The following is a 20694-nucleotide window of genomic DNA, read 5'->3' as shown; positions in this document are numbered from 1 at the left end:
GAGTTTTTCCACCTGTCTCAGATAGAAATATACATTAATATAGGTTAGACTACATCTTTCCAAGCCAATCCTTTGTGGTAAAGCTGAAAACATGGCAGAGTAATCTCAGAGATGCTGAGACTCTGCAACAATTCGATTGAACGGTCTTTGACAAAAGCAGTATTCGGTTCTCAGCTGAGAAGGGTTTAACATCCACTGGGCTCAGATGGAAGGAAGAACCTGAAGGAAACACCTGTGGCAATGCAAAGCGGCAGTTGCAGTTTTGGAGAGTCTCCCTTTACCAGAAGAACATTCCACATTGCTGCATGTTAGTTTTACACACAGTGCTAACAACCAACAATTTGCTGAAATCCTTTTCCTTCCATGCTCTCAATACTGGCTATAGCTGCAACACCATAGGCAATACAGTTGGTGACCGGCCTGGTCTCTGGTCACGTTGTAATATTGGACACACGCATACAAAGGTACCTAGAGCATGTCTATCACTAGCTAAAGTAAGAGGATATTCTGCAAGCTAATCCCCAGGATAGGTGAGGCCAAAGCAGCCTTCTGCCTGCCTGCGTGACCTGGTGCTCCCTTCTCACAGAGCTTGCTAAAACTCCTCTTCCCTACCTCAGACAGAGAACAAAATGATAATAAATACTTAGAAAACCACAGTAAATTCCTGAGATGCAGTTTGTCTCCCAGCTTCACTGAAAGCTTTGGGGGCACCAATAAAAACCTGGGTGGGTGATGATACACTGTAATTTGTGTTTTGAACAGGCATTCCCTGAGCAACAGCAAATTTATGCAATCTCCTCCTAGGCTATGGTTTGAGCAATTCTGCTTTACGAACAAGAGTAGCATCCAACAAAGTAGTAACCACCCAGGTTCAGAGAGTTCCTGCTTGGTGATTCATAAAGCAATCGCCTCTATCTTAAAGAGGATTTATAGACTGCTTGCTTTTTCAGCTTTTACCGTCTTGGGTAACTAAAACACATTAAATGCAGGCTGGGACAGAAGAACTGAAAGTCAACAATTTGCTATGGATGAAAAATAATTTGGTTCAACACAGGAACACTTTCACCCCCTCAAAAGGTACAAGCCATAATAGCTTAACGGATTTCCAGTCCTGGGATTTAGTCAGCCATCAGGAATTTTAGGCCATTTCTGATTATAAAAGATTATCACCATTTCAAGCTCAAAGTTACGTTTTGTTGAAAGATGATTTGCTCGACAGCCACAATATCTTGCTTGCTTTCTTTATTGTTTTGGCGTACGTTTCAAAGGCCACTTGCACTACATATTTTGTGGTTTTCTGCATGATACACCGATACAAAATGCTAATTTCCAACTAAGATGCTGATGTTCCAGACCAGTATGAATCAGGCCTTACTTAATCTAGCCAAGTAGTCTGCTTGCCTTTCCAGCAATTAATTAAACCCTAACCTTAGACTAAGCAACATCCCCAACAAAAGTTTGTGGAAAGATAAAAAAAAATGACTAGGAGTCCTCTTTCTCAGAATGGATCCACACTGCACTAGACAGAACCAGCCTGGAAACTGTTTGATTATTAAGCCAAGCTGGCCAATAAAAATTCCATTTAGCAACTTTATATGGACATCCTAAATAGCGCACAGATAAAGGCAAAGGAATGCTGACAGTCAAACGCAGCACACAGAAGGAGGGGGAGGAAAATAAGAAAGCATTTATCCTCCCAGACCGAAGCACATCCAGCAGTCAGGAGGATCACCTTTGAGAGAGCCAAATGCAGCTCTTCAGAGTGTCAGGCACACACAGATATTTTTCTGACAAAAAAGATTAAGGAACCCCCAGGGTAAACAGGCAAGAGAGACGGAGCTGGCAGCTGAACTTGCACGCTTGGTTTCCCACACCTTTTTGCCAGCCAAAAGCAAAAATAAAACTTAATATAAGACTTGCTGAAGTGGCCCATGTGTGGAGGAAGGACAGAATCCTCTGTCTCCGGGTCACAAATGGCAGTGGATGTTCTGCAGTTGCTTACTGCAGCCTCATTTGACAAGATGCTTTAGGAAATATTTATCCAGTGGATATTATGAATTCACCAGCTACACAATAGGCCACCCTGAAAGCTCCCTCTATGCTAGGAACATGGAAATCCTGCAAAGGAGGACCAACTGTGGGACAGGAAATGCAAAAGGAACACAAGAGTCATCCTAACACTTTAGGACCCATTTTGCCTCACACCTCATCTTGAATGCAGCGCTGAGTTACAAGCACCCAGAGATGGAGCAGACTGAATACAGCCAGCCCTTTCCTGGCCATATCTTCCCAGTTTCTGGTATTCAGTGTCCAGATCATATCCACATCAAGCTGCCCAGTCATGACCAATGCTCCTCTTTTGTATGGTCTTCTTCCAAACTTATACAATAAGAACTGCAATTTACACATGCCTTGCTTTAGTATTCAGTCTTGCCCTTCACCTGCCTCCTGGCTGTTTCCCTTTGCAGCAAAGCTACCTTAGCTCCACTATGTTTCTGTACCCATCTGACTTCAGCACTGAGGATACCTGCCCTACTTGCCATTACCACCGGGGTAGCAAAGGCTACAAGAACACAGCAGAACAATTCAACTACTAACTCTACTACCACACCACAGTCTCATTGTCATCATGTCTCTTCGTATGTTTTTCCTCCTTTTACAAGCTGTCCCCAGCTTGAGAGGGTTTCCCAGCTCCCTCCTTGCTCTTTCCCTACCTCTTTCTTGTGGGAAAGCCAAACACATGCCTCAGAGCCAAGTTTGCTAGAGGAAAAATTCAATGCTCATTTACTATACGAACATTTGGCTGAGCCCTACTCTTCCCAGACTTTTGAAGATGGTCTTTTTTACAGTGGTGACACTTCATAGCTAACAGGCACTAAAAGAAACACTCATTTGCAGTGGTTTCCACTCAAAAGAGGGGGAGGTACATTTAATTCCTCCAATGCTGTAGTCTAACTTTGAATCAAGGACACAAAACCAGTCAGTAGACAAAGAGACACTCCCAGCTGCTGAGCTCACTATGTGCACTTGGGCTTCTCTTGCATAGACCTCACCCATTTTGTTGGACCCCACCTAATCTAAGACATGGTATAAACTTTGATTTTTAATATAAATTAAATTATGATGGAAAGCTGGAAAAAAAATATGTCCTGTGAAAATAATTTCTTCCTGTATTTCCACTTCTCTAGCATGTACTTGAAACACCCAGGACTATCTTCGTCACATCTGTCCAGCTCAGAAAACCTCAGCCCCCTCTGTGTAAGTAAAAAATACAGGCTTTTTCTGGTTTCAACCTGTTCTAAGTCAATTTGGACAACAGGTTTTATAGCTCTGTAAGAGTAGCTTTGTGTGTAATATTTACTTGAGTTTCAGATAACTAAGAAGAATGGTCCTGGGTGAGGGTGCTGAAGAGGGATGCAGAAGAGCTGAGTATGACTCCTTACCCCCTGCAGCAGGCTCCCTCAGATGCCCTCGGGTAAGTCACTTCCTTCACCACATTTCTACAGTAAGAAATTGAAGAAAGCAAGTCTCACTCAGAACCTACCCACGTAGCAGGGGAGAAGATGTGACTGGCAACCATCCCAAGGCAGACTGTACCTTCAACACCAGCCACAGATGTGGCATCAAGCTAGGACAAGAATAATCTCACTGTCCAGACACTTGCTGAGTAGTTTCAGGAACACATAATTAATGCTTGGTAGAAAGCACAGGGGAAAAAAAAGGTGTGGGGTTGGGTTTTTTTCCATCCTTTCTAGCAAAAGGGTACATTACTCCCCAAAAAATGTGTATTGCTCCTATAAAAACAGCTAAACATGTCAAAACTACGGTATTCCTCAAGCTTCCTATTACCACCTAAAACGTGATCTTTTAGGACACCTCAAATTAGAGTAAGCTAATTGGAAAATTTCCATGTCTTCTCAGATTGATAGGTACATTCATACAAACATAAAATGCTGTAAAATCACAGGCAAAATGTCACTATCATATTTATAGGAATCTCAAAATAGATATGGATAATGGGAGGAAGTAAAAAAGTGACATGGAATATAAGGAAGAATTTTTACAGATGTTCTCTTACTTCTCACTACAACCAGAAGAACTTCCGATCACTTCCTTCCTTCACAGACACTGAAGATTTATGGAAGTGGGAGAACAAAATCAGTCTAGGCTTCCAGTAGGAGTTGTGCACAGGCTACAGTCCAGCAAGTTCACAATCCCATTTGAATTTCATCCAGATGTTAGCAACAGAAGAAAGGATTATAGAAAGAATAGAAAAGAGCCTCTTGGTTAAAAGACAACTGATATTCTAGTTTCCTAGGGACAACAGAAGTCAGATGCTCTACTTATGCAGAGGTGCCCTGTCATCTGAAGCAAGATTCATAGTGGGCTTAGGGATAGTGTGGTTTGGAGACAGCATTGTTTATCCTGGGCTGCCAACTGAAGACAGAGCTGCCAAACATATGGGGAAATTGCTGCCAGCACAATTAATGGCTTCAGCTGAGACACCAGAACCTACTCAGAGCTGTCTTCAAAGTCAGGCAGGAGACAAATTCCTTCTCCAAAGATGAAGAGGTGCAACACAAAAAGCAAAACCACGGAGTAACCAGTCTCAGAAACGGGAAAGACAAACCAGCTTCATTGCACGTTTTTTAAGCCATTCAAACTCAGGAAGAGAGTGGAAAGGGGTCAAGGAGCAGTACAGAACCGTACAGTGATGAGGGATCAAGGATGCACAGGTGGGCATCTACCAGGGAGCATCTCATATTCACAGTGTCAGTGACACGAAGTCACTGTTGTGCCGGTGATCCCAGGCAAGGGTGGAGTGCATGCTCACACAGGAGAGGCCATCAGCAGCATAGCTCCTGGAAATACCCAGGGCCTGGTCAGTAACGGCAGTGATTGTTAGGAAAACAGGCAGCTCTTAGCATGGGACAAAGCAAAAATATCCCCACAAACAGAGCTATAATTAAACCAGAAGCAAACCCAAGCAGAGTTGGTCACTCAGCCTTCTCTACACTTCATTTAGGCAAATAAAGAATTGTTCCAGGAAAACTACAAACATTCAGACAGTTGTGACCCCATAAAAACTCAATTACGTAGGAGTTAACGTCAATACAAACCAGCTTTTTCTATTTACTGTAAATCTCAGTGTTTAAAACTGGGTTCTCTGGCTGCAGAAGATTAGACAACCGAATTTGAACTTTAGACTTTTTAAAAGAGGCAAAGGTTCTTCTTTTGCCTTCTGTTGTAAGCAATTTCATCCCCTACCCAAGCAATCAGCAGTCACCTTCAAGGTGTCCTCTTCACCTGCTCACTGCCCAGTGCCTTCTCCGCCTTTCTTCGGAGCAGAAACCAGAACAGGTCTGCAGTGAGCTGAGGCAGGACAAAACCCAGCAGATTTTCAAGATAACAGTTTAAAGTGTACCCGCTTGTGCACATATGCCTCAAACCTGGATGCATGCGTTTGCACCTGAGCGCTGAAATCTTGGGCTTTCATTTAAGTGTGACCCAGACTAAAATTAAGTCCATCTTTAGCTTCATGAGGCATCTGTTGCTTATGTACCTCTACATCAATGCTCCCAATATTGTCACAGATCTTCTCAGATGTCAGTGGTTTTCTCTCATGGTGTAGAGTTTTGGCTTGTTTGTTTTCTGGACTGTCTAGGACTGGCAATAAAGATGACTCTTGGAAGACACTGTAAAGTAGAGATGGCCAGCCTGCCTAACCTTAACCAGCTGTATACTAAAATCCTCACATGGCCAAGAACCACACATCTGGAGAGCTGAACAGAGCCCAGGAAAATTGTACAGGCAGGTGGCAGCCAGCGACTCCAAAGTACCACTGTGGGACAGGGCTGGATTTGTCACACAGCCTGCTCTCAGTGACCCTCTGCTATCAACCTTAACCACCCTTTGAGTAATTTAGATCTGAGACTCTGAGCCAACCCAACGCTGGTCACGAAACAAAATCATGGGTTGAATAGCTCACAGTCCACATGTGGTAGACTAGCCAATTCCCTTGGGCAATGACTTTCAGGTTTTTGTGGGTTTTGGCTTTTTGATTTGTTTTTTAAAGGGATAATTTTATTTTCCCACATTTATTAGCATGCAGCTCTACTGTGTAGTGCTTGTTTCCTCCACATTCCTTCTGGTGCAATTTCTGGAACCACCTTCAGTACTCCCATTTCTGTCCACGTTTGAAACTAGTTTCAACCAGCCATGGTCAAACCACACCCCATATGACTGCACACCATGGAATATGCAACTGCATCAAGCCCTCTTGCTAAAGCAGTGGTTTGTAATATGGTTGCTGGTTGATTGTTTGTCTGAAAATCCCTATCCACAGGAGACACTGAAATAGTGCTAAAAGGCAGGCTAGCTCCAAAAACGTTAGGCGATGTTTGTGCAGCAGACTTCTGGACAGTGTAGCTGTTGACAGATGTGATCCCTGACCAGAGGAGTGATGCCAGCAGCAGCTCCTAATGCAAGGACAGCACCTTTACCAGTTCTGTGCACTGAAGGCAGAGTGATGTTAGGACACCATACTAATAGGTCTATACTTTGTCCCATCAGATGAATAATCCTGCTGAGATCCAGTAAAAATCACTTAATGTAGGAACTGCCCTAAGGATTAGCAAACTAAGATCATGTTGAATTTGGGCTGGCAGGACTCTGGCTCCAAATTTCCCAAGGAATGTGGGAATGCATGGCAGAGAAGAGATCAGGAAGACAAGTGTAATGAGTCAGCCTTTGGAAACCAAGCTAAGGATTTGACTCTAGTTACTTCATTTACAGGCTGGTTCTAGAGCTGCAGCCAGCAAGCACTCATGGTTTCAAACTGGAGCAGACAAGCTGAGGAGCCTGCTACTGCTGAATGTCCCCACATCAACTTAACAGCTAAGCTCACTCCTCTGTGCTCCCTCAGAAATGTTTCCCCTGCCCTTGCTGAAAACACTGGCCTCCTGCTCAGGAGTCTTCTCAGCTTCCTCCTTGACCTTTGTGGAGAGCCCAGGCCAAAGACCTCTTCCTCCTCAATGCCACTGACCATCTCTCTGGGTCTACCCAGCAAAAAGCAAGGCTCGTGAGAAGTAATCACACTCCACAAGCCTGAAGCCCTCTCACATTTGTACACAAACATAACCACTGGCCAGCCCTTCTTCCTAGCACATACAAAACCCTTTTAGATGTCATCTGACTCTCTCCTCCAGTTCTAGTATGCTTGCCTACCCAGTTCTTCCACCTTTCCCCCCTCCATAGCTCTGTCAGACCTGACCTTTTTTCCATCTAGTTGTGCACATGGACCATCTCCTGAGCTGGTCCACTCACCAGCCACCACTGAACCAGTCACCTGTGGAGCATTTCAGGGCAGGGAGCAGAGTGCTTCATGGTGACAAATGGTCAGTTACCGAGTGGTGAAGAGCTCAAGTCAGGACGGAGCATCTGGACAGCAAGTGGTGGCAGGAGCCACACAGCAAGCAGCAAACCCCAAACCCAGTCCTCATATCTTGGATAAACAACCACATGGGATGTGAATTGCTTTGTTGAAGCTGAGACAGCCACTCTGCCTTTGTATGTGCCTTACTAGGAGCCAGCTGTGACTGATGCTCTCTATCAGAGCAGACAGGGTGAAGGGACATCCATTAATGAAGTTACCCATTTGCTAAAGTAATCCGTCACAAAACTCAAGCATACAAGGAAGAAGAGAAGTTTTTATGTAACAATGTTTGGCCAGACCCTGATAAGCACAGAAAGAGGGTAAGGTGCAAGAGGTGTCCCTTTGCTTACAGTCAGCATAAGGTGAAGGTAATGGGCTAAACTGCTGCATGAGATGGCTATGGTATTACAGCTGGGTCACAGTGCTCTGGAGTCAGTCAGCTCTTCTGCCATGCTGGTAGTATTGGCTCCATAGACCTGGGCTGTCTCAAGGTCACCTTCACATACCTCCCCCCCAAGGCTCATACAACCTAATTCAGTTAGTGGGATTGATTTTCTGTCAGGGCCTTTAACTTACATGGACCTCTAGCGCAGGCAGGACAATAGAGGTGAGTGTGGCAGCAGCTGGGTGGGATTCCAGGGCATGAGCTGAGCAGGTCAAAGTAAAGAGGCACAGCACCCTCCTCTGATTTTGGAGAAGGATTGGGAAAATACCTACGTAACAGGTACCTGCTGGAAAACTATGTCACCCAAGAATCAAAAGAGGTCCCCATAGACAAGTGTTGCTGAAAGCAGAAGAAAGTTTGACTCTGGCAGTTTAATTTTTGCTTTTGAAGAGACAATTTTTTATTCCAGAAGGTCAATGCACGAGGTCAATGAATTGCTTTTAACATAAATGTCATGAAAAAGACCAAATACCCTTTCATGTAGAAGTTCCTAAACAGGAACTTTTAAGTGAAATGGGAGATTACCTGTCAACTCAAATTGATTCTTTGTCCTGGAATTGCAAGACAAATCCTCATCTATTTTTAACCCCAAACACTGTCCACACTGATATCCCACCAACAGAAATTAGACTCCCCAGCTCTGTCCACAGCTGGTTGAAAGGCATGTCCAGCATGCTCTTCTCCCCATATCTGCAGTTACCTTCAATGAACCCAACAAGCTTCCCACAGCATATCCACATGGGAGCAGACTCCAGTCCCTTTTTCCTAACAAGCACAGGCACGGGATTTTGGTCTAAGGGACTTAGGATCACAGACTACATGTCAGACAAATTTACAGTCAAGGCCTACCCTTGCTACCTGAAAGGGTCAGTGCTGGGAGCAAAAGTGCAGCCAGTGGTGTGGACTCTGAAGCAACCTGCTTGAGTGGAGCAGAATGGCTTTTAAATTAGGTACATGGCAAGAGTTCAAGAAGGGAGAAAAAAACCAAAACCATCTATATACAGACAGCCTTGAATTTCAGGAGGTTTGGGTTTGGGGTTTTTTTTTGCCAAGAAATCCAGATCATTTTAGTGTAAGGAGGAAGACATATCTTGGGATGTTAAATGAGGTAAGGATGCTCCTGTGAAGATGGCAAGCAGATGCAAAGCTCTTGCGAGAGGAACAAAAAGCAGCAATGTATTCAACTGTCAGGTCACCCTTTTACCACTGATCACCCCAAAGACCCTCTAGGAAGAAGTGCTGTTTCCATCCACTGCGGCAAGCCAACAGCACTACGGAGTGCCCACATCTTCCCCCAGCACCTTCCCACTCTGCCCCACTGCACAGCTCCTGCCAGACTCATCCCTTCTTTGTTCCTCCAGGCCTGTCCAGCCTCACGCTCCCCAGGGTGTATTCTGCAAGGACACATCCCACCTTCCCCCTTGAGGGATGAGACATGCAGAAGATGCCCAATAACTGGTGGTCTGGCAAAGAAACAGGTCAGTACTGTGTCCAGATGAAGGTGGAGAAAGCCTAACACAACATGGTCTATCTGCAAAGGCAGTAACAGTCTTACTTTGCACAGGAAAATGTAGACTACTCTAGTCACAACTTCTGTAGTTGGTGTTTCATTCATTTGTTTGGGGTTTTTTTGTTGCTATTTTTTTTTAACTCACTGTATTGTGTAAAGAGTGGTCTAACTTTTGCCCTAAAAAGTAAGTAAAAAAAAAAATTAAGCAGGCACTGCCTCAGGTGTTTTAAAATGTTTGGCCATCAACTGCTTCTCACAACAGAAAATCTTTTACTCTGAAACAGGAAAGATTCGTGTTTGACAAAAAAAAAATGCATTTCCATTTCACCCTTGATGTGCTCTGTATCACCTCCTGGAGTCTGCTTTTTGGACAGATAAACGGGGAGGACACAGTCATCTCTAGCATCTTCTGATGCTGGGAGCCAGCACAGTGCCAGCTTATGCAACAGGAAACATCTGGCTCCTTGAGCAGAGCCTGCAGCAGTTGGCCATCTTTCCAGGGGAGCTCCATGCATCTTCCAGCTAGCAACACAGATCCAGCCAGACACACCTGAGGTCAGAGTCCAAAGGAGGTCACGGCTCTGCTTGGCACAAGTGTTCACAGAAAACCTAGTCAGAGATGCACCAAAGCAAGCTTCATGCTCAGTGCACAAAAAGCTTAAAGAGCTAGGACAGTGCCCTGAAGCAGGAAAGGGTCTCAGTAGCAGAGCTGACAGCCTTCAGCTTGTTGCTAGGCTAATGCCTTTGTTTACAACCTGGTAGAAAATAAGTGTAGTTAGGTTTTAGCATAATCTGTGCCTGGAGAGGTCGGATTTCCCCAGGAGCCACACAGAGCAGGTGCTGCAAAGTGACAAATACCAATCACAGATGTATCTGCATAGATTCTGCCAAAGGTAAGGGGGAAGCCAAGGGAAACATATAGTGCTTGTTTATCCAGGAGTAAAAATTATCCTGTGAGGTCACTTATAGATGACTTTGCTGCACTGCACCCAAGCAACTTGACGAGTTAGGAACTGAGCACTGCCACACCACCCAGCCAGTGGGAGCAATGTCACACCCTGCCCAGACCACCAAGGAACACTTGGATACCTGCTAACTCATGCTCTGACAATGCCCTCCAGCAGCGCCTGGGGACTTGCAATGGTAAGAGCCCTCCCCAACCCAAAGTTTGCCAATATGCTTAATTAAACTGGCCTTTTGAGATCAAGGTAGGAGGCTGCAGCTTAGGTTGTCCAAGATCAAGCACAGTACAGGGAACTGTACACGCTATAATGCTGCTCTAAATAAACGGTTAAAATACTGGTACTTGATTATTTTATAACAGTTGAAAATCTGGTATATAAATGTGAAAAATTACATATTCCTCCTTTCCTCCAACCCCCTCCCAATCTGTATCCCTCTTTTTCCCCATCCCACTACCCCCCGGTAAGGCACAAGTATGAGATTAAGTCTGTCTCATTAACTGTTCCCAGGAAATATACCCTCCTTCAGTGTAGTGCAAACCCCACCTTGGTTGAGATAGGTCAGGGTTTCTTCATGCAGTTTCACAGCAGGTGATGTGGCTGTGCAGAGGACATACTGAAAGGGTGGCAATTTGGCATCATTCTCAGGAGACAGCTGAGGTTCTTCCTGCTTGAAGATCGGCAGTGCAAGGACATCTCTGCAACACAGAATTCACACATTCACTTAGAGAGACTTGACAGAATCCTGGCCCCCAACCTGTGCTTGAGTCTCATGCTCTGAGATAATAGAAATGGCTTCCGGAGAAACAGCAAGTTATGATAGCTAAACAACAAAGAATTCAGCCTGTATAATGCAATGAGGCAACTTCTGCCTCCCGGATGTTGGCACTGGACACAAAAGAACACAGCATTAGCAAAATAGAACATTTTTGAGAATTAATTTATGTTTGCTAAACATAAATTGGATCTACTTTTCAATAAAACAGTCTTCCTGATGAGGAAAAAAAAATATCAAAAATACATCATTCATCCTTGTGGAATTACATTTGGTTGAGAGTTCTTGGGTTCCCAGATGAAACACCTCAGGAAAATAAGGGGCAAGAAAGTGCTCTTTATCCTGACAGCTAAGTGTCAGATTAATAAAATGCCTACAAGTAGCAGCCAGTATGAGAAGCAGACACAGCTCTGATGTAGAAAGGAGACATTCAGGTAAATGATAACATGAACTGCTGGGTTAATTGACTCATAATCTCCTTGCACTCTAATAAATCTGGTCGCAAGATCTCACATAGCTCTTAAGTTAGCATCAGGCTACCTTCATAAACGCACAGGCACACAGGTGCTCGGGAGCAGCTTCACTAGGACCTGAACACAGTTCATGTTCTCACTCCTTTACAAGATGTTCATGCTGGCCTGCCTTTTGATTCAGTGTCAGACTGATCCCAACCCACACTAATCCCCAAGAAGAACAGGTATTAGCAAGGCTGAGAGCACAACAGAATGATTAGTACAAAATGAGATGTCAGGAATAAGCATCCTTATCTCAGCATGTCTGATACTGAAATACCACATTAGCCTTTCCCATGTCAACATTTCTGGTCACTGTGTCCACCTACTTAGGACATTAATATCCTTCCAAATTAGGAGGATTATGTTGAGCACAGAGACAGTTCAGAATAAGAAGCAACAACTCTTTTCTTCCTCCTCCATTTCCTTTGGATGTGTGAAGACTTGAGACTCCCATTACAGAGGCTGCAGTTCTGCTCCTTTCAGTAAACCCATACACAAAAAGCTTTAAGAAGAACTGCTCAGGACCATGCTGGCATGTACGGACATGCTCCCTATGGAAAGGACATTTAGAATTTTCCCCTTGCCTGTTCAGTTAATGATCCACCCTGTGTTCATTCGTAGCACCCACAACCTTGAAGGCTACCCAGGTCATGAGCAAAAAGGCACAGCAGTTTACAGCAAACTGCTAAAGTGCCTGGTTCAAACACAGGTACTCCTATTTATGGCAAAATAAAAGCAGAGAGCAAGCTGTGCCATTTCAGATACAGACAGGAGAAAAGAAACACCCATCTCTACATTTTCTCTTACAACCCCTCCGTATTATCACCAACTCAAAAGCATTCAGCCCCATTTGCTTACTGGCAATACTGACCTCATCACAGCTCTTGACTAACAGCAGTCACAGAGAGGGTTTTTTTCTTTAGTGGTGATGATTTACTACAGTAATGAAGTGACAGAAATGCCTACAACAGATCTCTGAAATAGATCGCATTGCTCTACACACATGCAGGATCCAATACCACTCCAGAGGAGAGCCACTCATCCCAGATGCCAACATTTGCTCTTAACACACTTGTCTGCACAGTACGATCAGAATGAGTGTTGCTTTCCAGATGAGAACAGGTCAAAAACACTGAAGCCTGAAAGTTTCTGCAGATCTGCAGAAACCAGCACACAATCTGGCCCAGGTTTAACACTTAAGGTTGAGATATTTGTACACCCATTCAGCTGAAGCAGTTGAGAGATTTAGGCAAGGGGAAGTCTAAATCCAAGTACCAAATATCGTATTTCACACAATACTCTTAACACCCTTACACTTGCTGGAAGAGCTGTCCTATTGCCAAAGACTGTAAGCATGGAGGAATCCATTATTTGGTTTCCAGAAAGTTTCACCATATTAAAGCACCGACTAAGCCACACAAGTTAATTTTTATTCCTGAACTGATGAACTAATGGCTGGTGGTATTCATAGTTTTGGATCAAACCCTTCTAAAACATTTCACCTTCTTAAAAGCACTCAGAACTTAGAAGGATGCGAGCAACAGATCAAGGCTTAGAAGAATGCCAAAGCTATAGTTATACAAGGCACCAAAATATTTGTTCAGCTCTCTTCAGTCCAGAGCTGCAAATCAAGTTTTTGAAAAAGCAGGCTTTTACAACAGCTCCTATCCGTAAAAAAAGGGGGGTAGGTGGCAAGCGGATGGAACACCCTTAAGACTCTCCCAAGTTTCATCTTTATGCTAAAGCTGTACAGCTCTGGTCTTAACCAACTGTTAGTCCACTTACATGGAAGGGAGAAAGCTATTTAAGAGTTCAGTCAGCTGGCAGAACTGAGAGCAAAATACATGCTGGGTTTCCACAAAAACAAATTAATATTTACAAGGACTTCTCTGTAGTATTGTCTTGCCATAACTACAAATGCCACTGAGGTGTGGCAGAACTTACATGGATGTCTGGATACACACAACACCTCTGATGTCTACAAAGTATAATTGATACAAACTTTTCCTACAGCTACTTCAAGGTTTGTACTGCTTCAGCTTCCTGTGCAAAGTCATTACAGGTATGGAAAACCTTCAGAAAGGCACAGCTCAGAAGAAAAACACCCCTCGAGAAATGCATGCCTTCACACATTCCCATGGAGAGTAAAGCAGCCAGAATTACAAAACCCAAAGGTTTTATTCAACTGACCTTCCCCGAAACACCTAAGGCCATTCCTGCCATAGAACTGGTTTTAGAGCTTTCACTCCCAGATCAAAACCACCACTGTCACAGAAGCAGGTACTCACTGAAGCTGAGGTTTGTTCCTAAAACATCATCAGGTTACCTTCATACTAGCAGCCTTCCTGCCAGAGCAGGTCTCCTCTATCCCCTCCAGCTAGCACCAAACGGGCAAAAATAATCTATTTTCTGGCCAATTAAAAGGAATTTGAGTTGTGGGCTCAAACCTGACAGACTCTATCTTGTGGCAATCGTACTACAAATCCATGGAGTTAATGAAGAAGTCTGAGCACCATAAATGCTCTCTAATGCAGACACAACGCACACAACTACCAATGCTGATGCTCCTCTGCTACTACTATTCACACTGTCCCAAACTAGTCAGATTCGCAAATCCAAAGCAAGAGACAAGACTTTGCCACATACATGTTGTTAAGACAGACACTGGGATAGAGTGAGGAGGTGAAAAACCTTGTATGAAGAAATGAAGAAGCTGCCAAAAAGCAAGAATCTCATGGTATTATTATTATTATTTAGTAAAATAAATGAATAAATCTTTTCCAAATACTCTGATAGGGAATAGTTAGGATTGCGTGTCTCCTTGAAAGGGAAGCATTATCTGTGTTCCAAGTGCTCTGCCAGACAAACTCAATGTTCTCTCAAAAGCAGTTATTTGGGGGTACACTTTGAAAGGAAGGTTCTTTAGCCACAGCCAAGTCCTCCACTGCTGCAATTCAGCAGATTCACACAGCAGCAGAGCAGCAGCTACAACTTACACCAGCTGAGAGCTCAGCTTTACATGTTCTCAGAAAAAAAACCCATAAGCATCCAGCAGAAAGGAAGCTCACAAAGTTGCCTGCTTTGACATCTTTTGGAGGGAGGAAATACGGGCTTGTGCTACACGTTACAGACTATTGTTTAGCAGCCCTTGTGCTTAAATTAGGCACATTTAATTAAACACAAATGTGTGGAGGCAGGAAAAAGCTGGTTTAGACAAGCTCAGAAAGTGAAATTTTGAGCTTTTTACCCATCGTCCCAAAAAAAGAAGAGAAAGAAATCCCACCCTCAGAAAACTGGATGCTCTCTTAGTTGGCCACCGGACGCTTTCCACAGGCTTTTGACAGCACTTCGCAACTAGCGCACCTTCTCCCCCTGCGAGCTGCACTACCTAAGCCCTTGAGCAAAGGGAGGCCGGCAAAAGCGAAAAAGCAAAGCTGCAGAGAGTTGTCTACCGAGGTGCAAGAAAGAAAAACAAAATTAAAAGAAGGGAATAAGATAAAAGACCGCCCGCACCTCTCAGAACGAGTCAGGAGCGCTCAGGCAGGGCGATGCGGCTGCTCCGCTGGACGCAGGGTACCGCCAACGGGTACCGCCCGGGCAGCCCGCCGAGCAGGATGCCTCGGAGCCAGCAGACACCCTCCCCTTAACGCCCGTGCCCTCCTTAAGCCCCTTAACCCGCCGGGAGCCCACGCCGCCCGGGGTCGGCGGGGACTCACCGCAAGTAGCTGCCGGTCGAGTGCTGGTTGTAGTGCTCCGGCTGCGTGTGCCAAAACAACATCTTGGGGGCGGCGGGCGAGGCGAGAAGGGGGGCCCGGTGCCGGCGCGGTCGCTGTGGCCGGGGGGCAGAAGGGAGCCAGCCGGGCTGCCCACCCGAGGCACGCCAAGCACGACAGCGGCCAGTTGGAGCCGCGGTCCCGGCAGCTCCCGGCGCTTTTATGGCTCAGACCCGGCAGCCGCGGGTTGGCTGGGCCGGGGCGCCAGAGCAGGTTGAGCCCTCCCCTCTTCCGCCCCGTCCCGCCCCACCGCCACGCTTGGTCCGCGCCTGGAACGGGTCGGGGCAGGCCGGGCGGAGGGATGGGCGGGGGGGGCATCGCCCCGGAGCGGCGTTTGACGGGGCGGTGTGGCAGCCGTGTACGCGGCAAGCCCTGCCGTAGGCAGCGCGGCCTCAGCGGGGCCCGGGGGCATGGGGAAAGCCCAGCTCCGGCGCCGCGCCGAGGGGAGTTGCGATCTGTGCTCCGAATTGTCCGTGCCTTTTAAAAGCGAACCTATTCGGGCCGAACCGGCGGGTGCCCTGGGGACTCCGGCTGACATCAGAGGCCAACTGTAAAAGCACTGCTCAGGTTCCGTTAAAGTCTCTGGGGTTTTTTAAGTGAAGGACAGCTGATTGTGTTAGCTCCATGCTGTGTGTCTCTTACACCACTTACTAACACTTATTCATGTTAATATGAACTTCATGTCACAGAATCATAGAATGATTTGGGTTAGCAAAGACCTTCAGATCATCTAGTTCCAATCTCCTTACGATGGGCAGGGACACCTTCCACTAGACAGGTTGCTCAAGACCCTGTCCAACCTGGCCTTGAGCACTGCCAAGTATGGAGCATTCAGAACTTCCTTGGGCAACCTGTGCCAGTGCATCACCACCCTCACAGTAAAGAATTTCTTCCTTATATTTAACCTAAATCTCCCCCGTTTAAGTTTGATCCCATTGCCACTTGTCATTTTACTACAGTCTCTAATGAGGAGTCCCTCTCCAGCATCCTTGCAGGCCCCCTTCAGATACTGGAAGGCTGCTATGAGGTCTCCATGCAGCCTTCCCTTCTCCAGGCTGAAGAGCCCCAGTTTTCTCAGCCTGTCAGGGGATATTTTCCAGGTGGGAGAGTGAGATGCAAAGTAATTTGCTGGAGGACATGCAGGAACAAGAAGACAGTGTCAGCGACTAAACGTCACCACTAACCCATCCAAAGCCCTTATGTCTTTCCTAACTCACCTGCCCTACTCGGTAAGAGAAGTCTGTTTCTTTACCTCTTCAAATTGCAGATCCTGACCCTCTCCACAAGTCTATTGATAGCCATCATTTTCCCACCCCCAGCTCTCAGGGAATCTTCCTGTCCCATCAATCATTCTTATGTTTGATACTGCAGGGGGGGGGAACAAAATGGTAGAGGGGGTTCCCCATTTGGTCCTGTCCTCTTGTCTATCCACCAGCAGGAAGAGAAACAGACCCTTGATTACTCATTAAAAATGTTCCAGTCAGTTTTGCAGGAGAAGGCTTCCCACCCACAAGCTTCCTGGTCAAATTTCAGGGAATAAAGGCAGTTTGCTCAGGGTAGATGTTGGCATAGATGGTTGTGTGCTGCCATATTGTACAGCCAAGATAGTGGCATTTCATGACAGATGAAATTTTTATTATCCTGCAATAATCATAGCGTATTGATATTGTCATAGCACATATGGGTCATCATTATGTCGAGCCTGAGTCAGGTGCAATACAACTGTAGGCACTGGCAGTTCATGTGCTGATCTGTTGTGAGGTGAAGAACAAGGTAATTTGAAGGGCAGCTAAGTAGCTTCACAGAGGTGCTCTGAGTCTTCAGGATTTTAAGACACATTATTTAGATCTGCTTGTCTTTGTTAGTTTCAGACTGAGAAATGCACAGACAAATGTGCCTTTAAGGTAGTTTCTCTTTGTGACTACACAGCTAGACAAACACTTGGCTCTTTCAAAGCAAAATGGCTGCAGTTATCTTGTTGCTTTTTTATGCTCTCAAAAATATTTAGCTGTGCTCACGAAACATCTGAGCAGCAGCTGCTCAGACCTTGATTGAGCAAAGCCTAAATATAGCTCTTGGACAGAGAAACAAGGCAAAGTTTGCTGAGGTGTCCAAGGACTTCTCTAAACAGTAAATACCCTTCCTCATTGGTGGAACTACAAAACTACAGCTTGTGTAGTTTGCTGCACCAACTGGAGAAAGACGAAGTCCGATGTAAGAGTAAATGACCACACCATACGAAACAAAGGATCCCATCAAGTCTGACATATCAATATTGTTGAAGTGAAAATGGCTTTAATCCCATTTGTTTTCTCTGACCTGTTGCTGAAAAGAAAGATATCTTTCTTTTTTGTCTACCTCTCCTGGAAGAGATCTCAGCCCTCTTCTGGTCTAACTTCTGTTCTTCCCCCAATATGGAAGTTTGCATCACAGCATCAAATACCTTCTCCTGATCTTCAAAATCAACCACATCACACAGACCAAGGCCTCTTCCGCTCCTCTCTGGGGCTCCACTGATCACCCATCATCTGCTCTTTCTCCTTCTCTAACACAGCCCCTCAGTGAAGAAATCTTCCCCACTGCAGCTGTCTCACCCAAGCCTCTCTTTGCTCACCTACTCCCAGACAAAAGCCATTTGATTCCCTCTGCTGTGCTGGTAGCTCTTCATCTCTCTTTTTCAATTGTCCCCGGTAAAATTCTTAACTCATATGACTAAAAGGGATTGAATATTTTGCTTGTTGGATTTTTCTACTGGAGGTAATGCTACAAAGGGAACTCAGGATACTTTTTGTATGAAAAGTATTTTAAAAATAAGTATTTTTTCCGGCAGACATTTGTGGCTGGGCACAGAAGTTCTGTGCCAGTGAGTTCAAGCTGGCATAAAGAGAAGCGATGTTTTAAGTTTGTAAGTCCTTTTGATTAAGAAAACAACCAAACAAAAACCAAACAAAAAACAACAAATAAAGAAACATTAAACCACACAAAAATTTTAAGCATTAATATCTGCGCTTTCAGTTGAAGAAGTTATTGCCCCAAAATCATTCTGCAGTTTCACTGGTCATTACAATCCCTTTAGCTAAGCACTGAGTGGAAAACCCATATGCCCTTTATCTGCTTTGCTGAAGGGTCAAGAGGTTTAGAACAGATTCTCACCAATCAAGTAGACTTTGCATTGAAATGACTGAGGTACAGACACATATTCTGTTCCCTTTTTCCTCAGGAAAAAAGGTATTTCCATTGGCGAAAGGGCGAAAGGCATGTGAGCATGGGAGCATTATAACAATGCAGAGATGGCTAAGTAAAAGCTGAGATTGGTGAAAGTAATTAAGCACTTAACTCCCACCAAATTCAAAGGAAACCAAGCATCTCTATACCTTTATGAATTCCGTCACAAACATCTGAATAACTTCTGCAAAGTCCATCAGGATCTTCTACATCAGATAAGCAATTTTGTGTTCATGAAACCCAAAATAAACTTAAAGGATCAAGGTTGAACATTATACTGTATTGAAGAGCTGCCTTTCAAAAATTATGGCATTAGTCAGGGTTATTCAGGGATTACTCCAATTCTCTCCTGATGCATGGGCCATAGAGTTACAGCCTGTCTGGATGAACTGCAGGGATCTGAAATGAGCTGCAGAGACTTGGGAAGACTTACAGGGATGATCTCACCCAAGCACTGAATATGCTTTAGGAAAAAAAAAATCATCGTGGGGCCTTTTGTGTTGCCTCAGTGTATTTTAGCTCTCAGCTTCCAGCTTCTGACTTGGGGATCCTTGTGGAAACTATATTTAAGTAGCCTCTGCAAGATAACTGAGAGAGGTGGCTGTACTGTGACTGGTTAATTTGCCCTACCTTCCCTGGAAAACACTGAGGGCACCAGGAATTAGAAAGGGCTGAAAACCCAAGGTTTGCATCCACTGCAATGTTGTGAATGAAGAAAGAAAGCTTTTATAAGGCGGTTTTTGTTCTAAAAGCTGGAAAATCATTCATTTGCCTTTGACAAGGTTTGGGACAACTTCCAGTGGCAAGTGCAGGCTCGCCTGGTGACCAGTGACCGCCACAGTCTCCTTATCCATTCTGTGCAGGTCCAATTTTCAGATGGAAACCAGCCTAGATGGGTTCCCTTTGCCCTCTGCTGAACAGCACTTCAGGGCGTAGCTGGTGGCCAGCAGTTCTGAGCAACGACTACCACTAAGAGCATGAATGTAGTCTTGGTGTTACAACCAAGAAGGAGGACACAGAACTGGAAAAACAGAATGACTAAGGTCTTGAAAATGTGCCTTATAGTGATACAAACATGGAGCTTAGCCTGGTTTTACCCAGAAGAAGATTAACATGTGCCTCCAAGTCTATAAATACTCACATGGGAAATCAACATTTCATTTCCAATGTTCCTAAACCTCACGGCAACGATACAAAAGCCAGGGAATAAAAACTGCAAATTAATAAACCAAGGCTAAGAACGGACTGAGCAATTTAGCAAGGAAAGTAATAATGATGAGTTCAGCTTTCCCGAAATCTGTGGTTAGAGCCTCCTTTCCCCAACCCATTTTCTAGATGTAAATCAAGACTAGATTTTTCTCCTGAAAAAGAAGAAATGATGGAGAAGGAACTCATTTAGGTCCTGTGGCCGGTTTGACAGAGGAGAACAAAGATGCTCAGGGAGACCCTTTCTGTCTTTATGATCTCTGATATTTCCACACCAAAGGCTTCCAAATTCCTTCATATTGCAGTCACCTGCCTGTTCTGCCGTGTGTGTCTCAGGCAATGTATCCCCTTCCCTGACAGCCAAACTGGCAGCAGTGTTCATGCGTCGCGATGTGCTGACAACACAATCATCACAACACAATGAGAACTACATTCACTGAACTTAATAGCAAAACAAATATCAGGAAGAATACCGCACAGGGTGGCTTATTTATTTTCTCATTCAAGTCATTCATTAAAACCCTCACCATTTTTTTTGCTTATCAGAGGTCACCATCAAGTTTCCAGCTGCCCCTGAATTTCCAGGCACAACCAAGCAGTGATGAATCCACGAGGTCTTTTTGTCACAGAAATTCAGTCGTGTTTGCGAGCTTTCCCCAATGTCACATGAATCATTTTGACTATCCTGAGTTTATCAGCAGCATCAAAATTATTTCTTTTCTTCCTGTGAACATTTCTTTTAAAGTCATTTTGTTGTGGAAACAAAAAAAATATTTACGCAATGAGGAAGATCGATGATTAGATGACACAGTAAGTGCTTTTTAAATGCTCATGATACATCTATTGGC

General features: G+C 44.7%; 1 protein-coding gene across 1 annotated transcript in view; it reads right to left on the bottom strand.

Annotated features, from left to right (window-relative positions):
* The window catches only part of TFCP2L1 (transcription factor CP2 like 1), a 40142-nt gene extending 24578 nt beyond the window's left edge, over window positions 1-15564 (bottom strand). The window contains exons 1-2 of the mRNA XM_065671468.1: window positions 15359-15564; window positions 10899-11050 (exon numbers count right to left, since the gene is read on the bottom strand). Of these exons, the coding sequence (XP_065527540.1) occupies window positions 10899-11050; window positions 15359-15420 (214 nt within the window). The 5' untranslated portion in view covers window positions 15421-15564. The remainder of the gene's footprint in view (window positions 1-10898; window positions 11051-15358) is intronic.
* Between the last annotated feature and the right edge of the window lie 5130 nt (window positions 15565-20694).

This window comes from Lathamus discolor, chromosome 3, assembly GCF_037157495.1.
Source record: "Lathamus discolor isolate bLatDis1 chromosome 3, bLatDis1.hap1, whole genome shotgun sequence".
Classification (NCBI taxonomy): Eukaryota; Metazoa; Chordata; class Aves; order Psittaciformes; family Psittacidae; genus Lathamus; species Lathamus discolor.
This window is presented reverse-complemented; position numbering and strand designations above follow the sequence as displayed.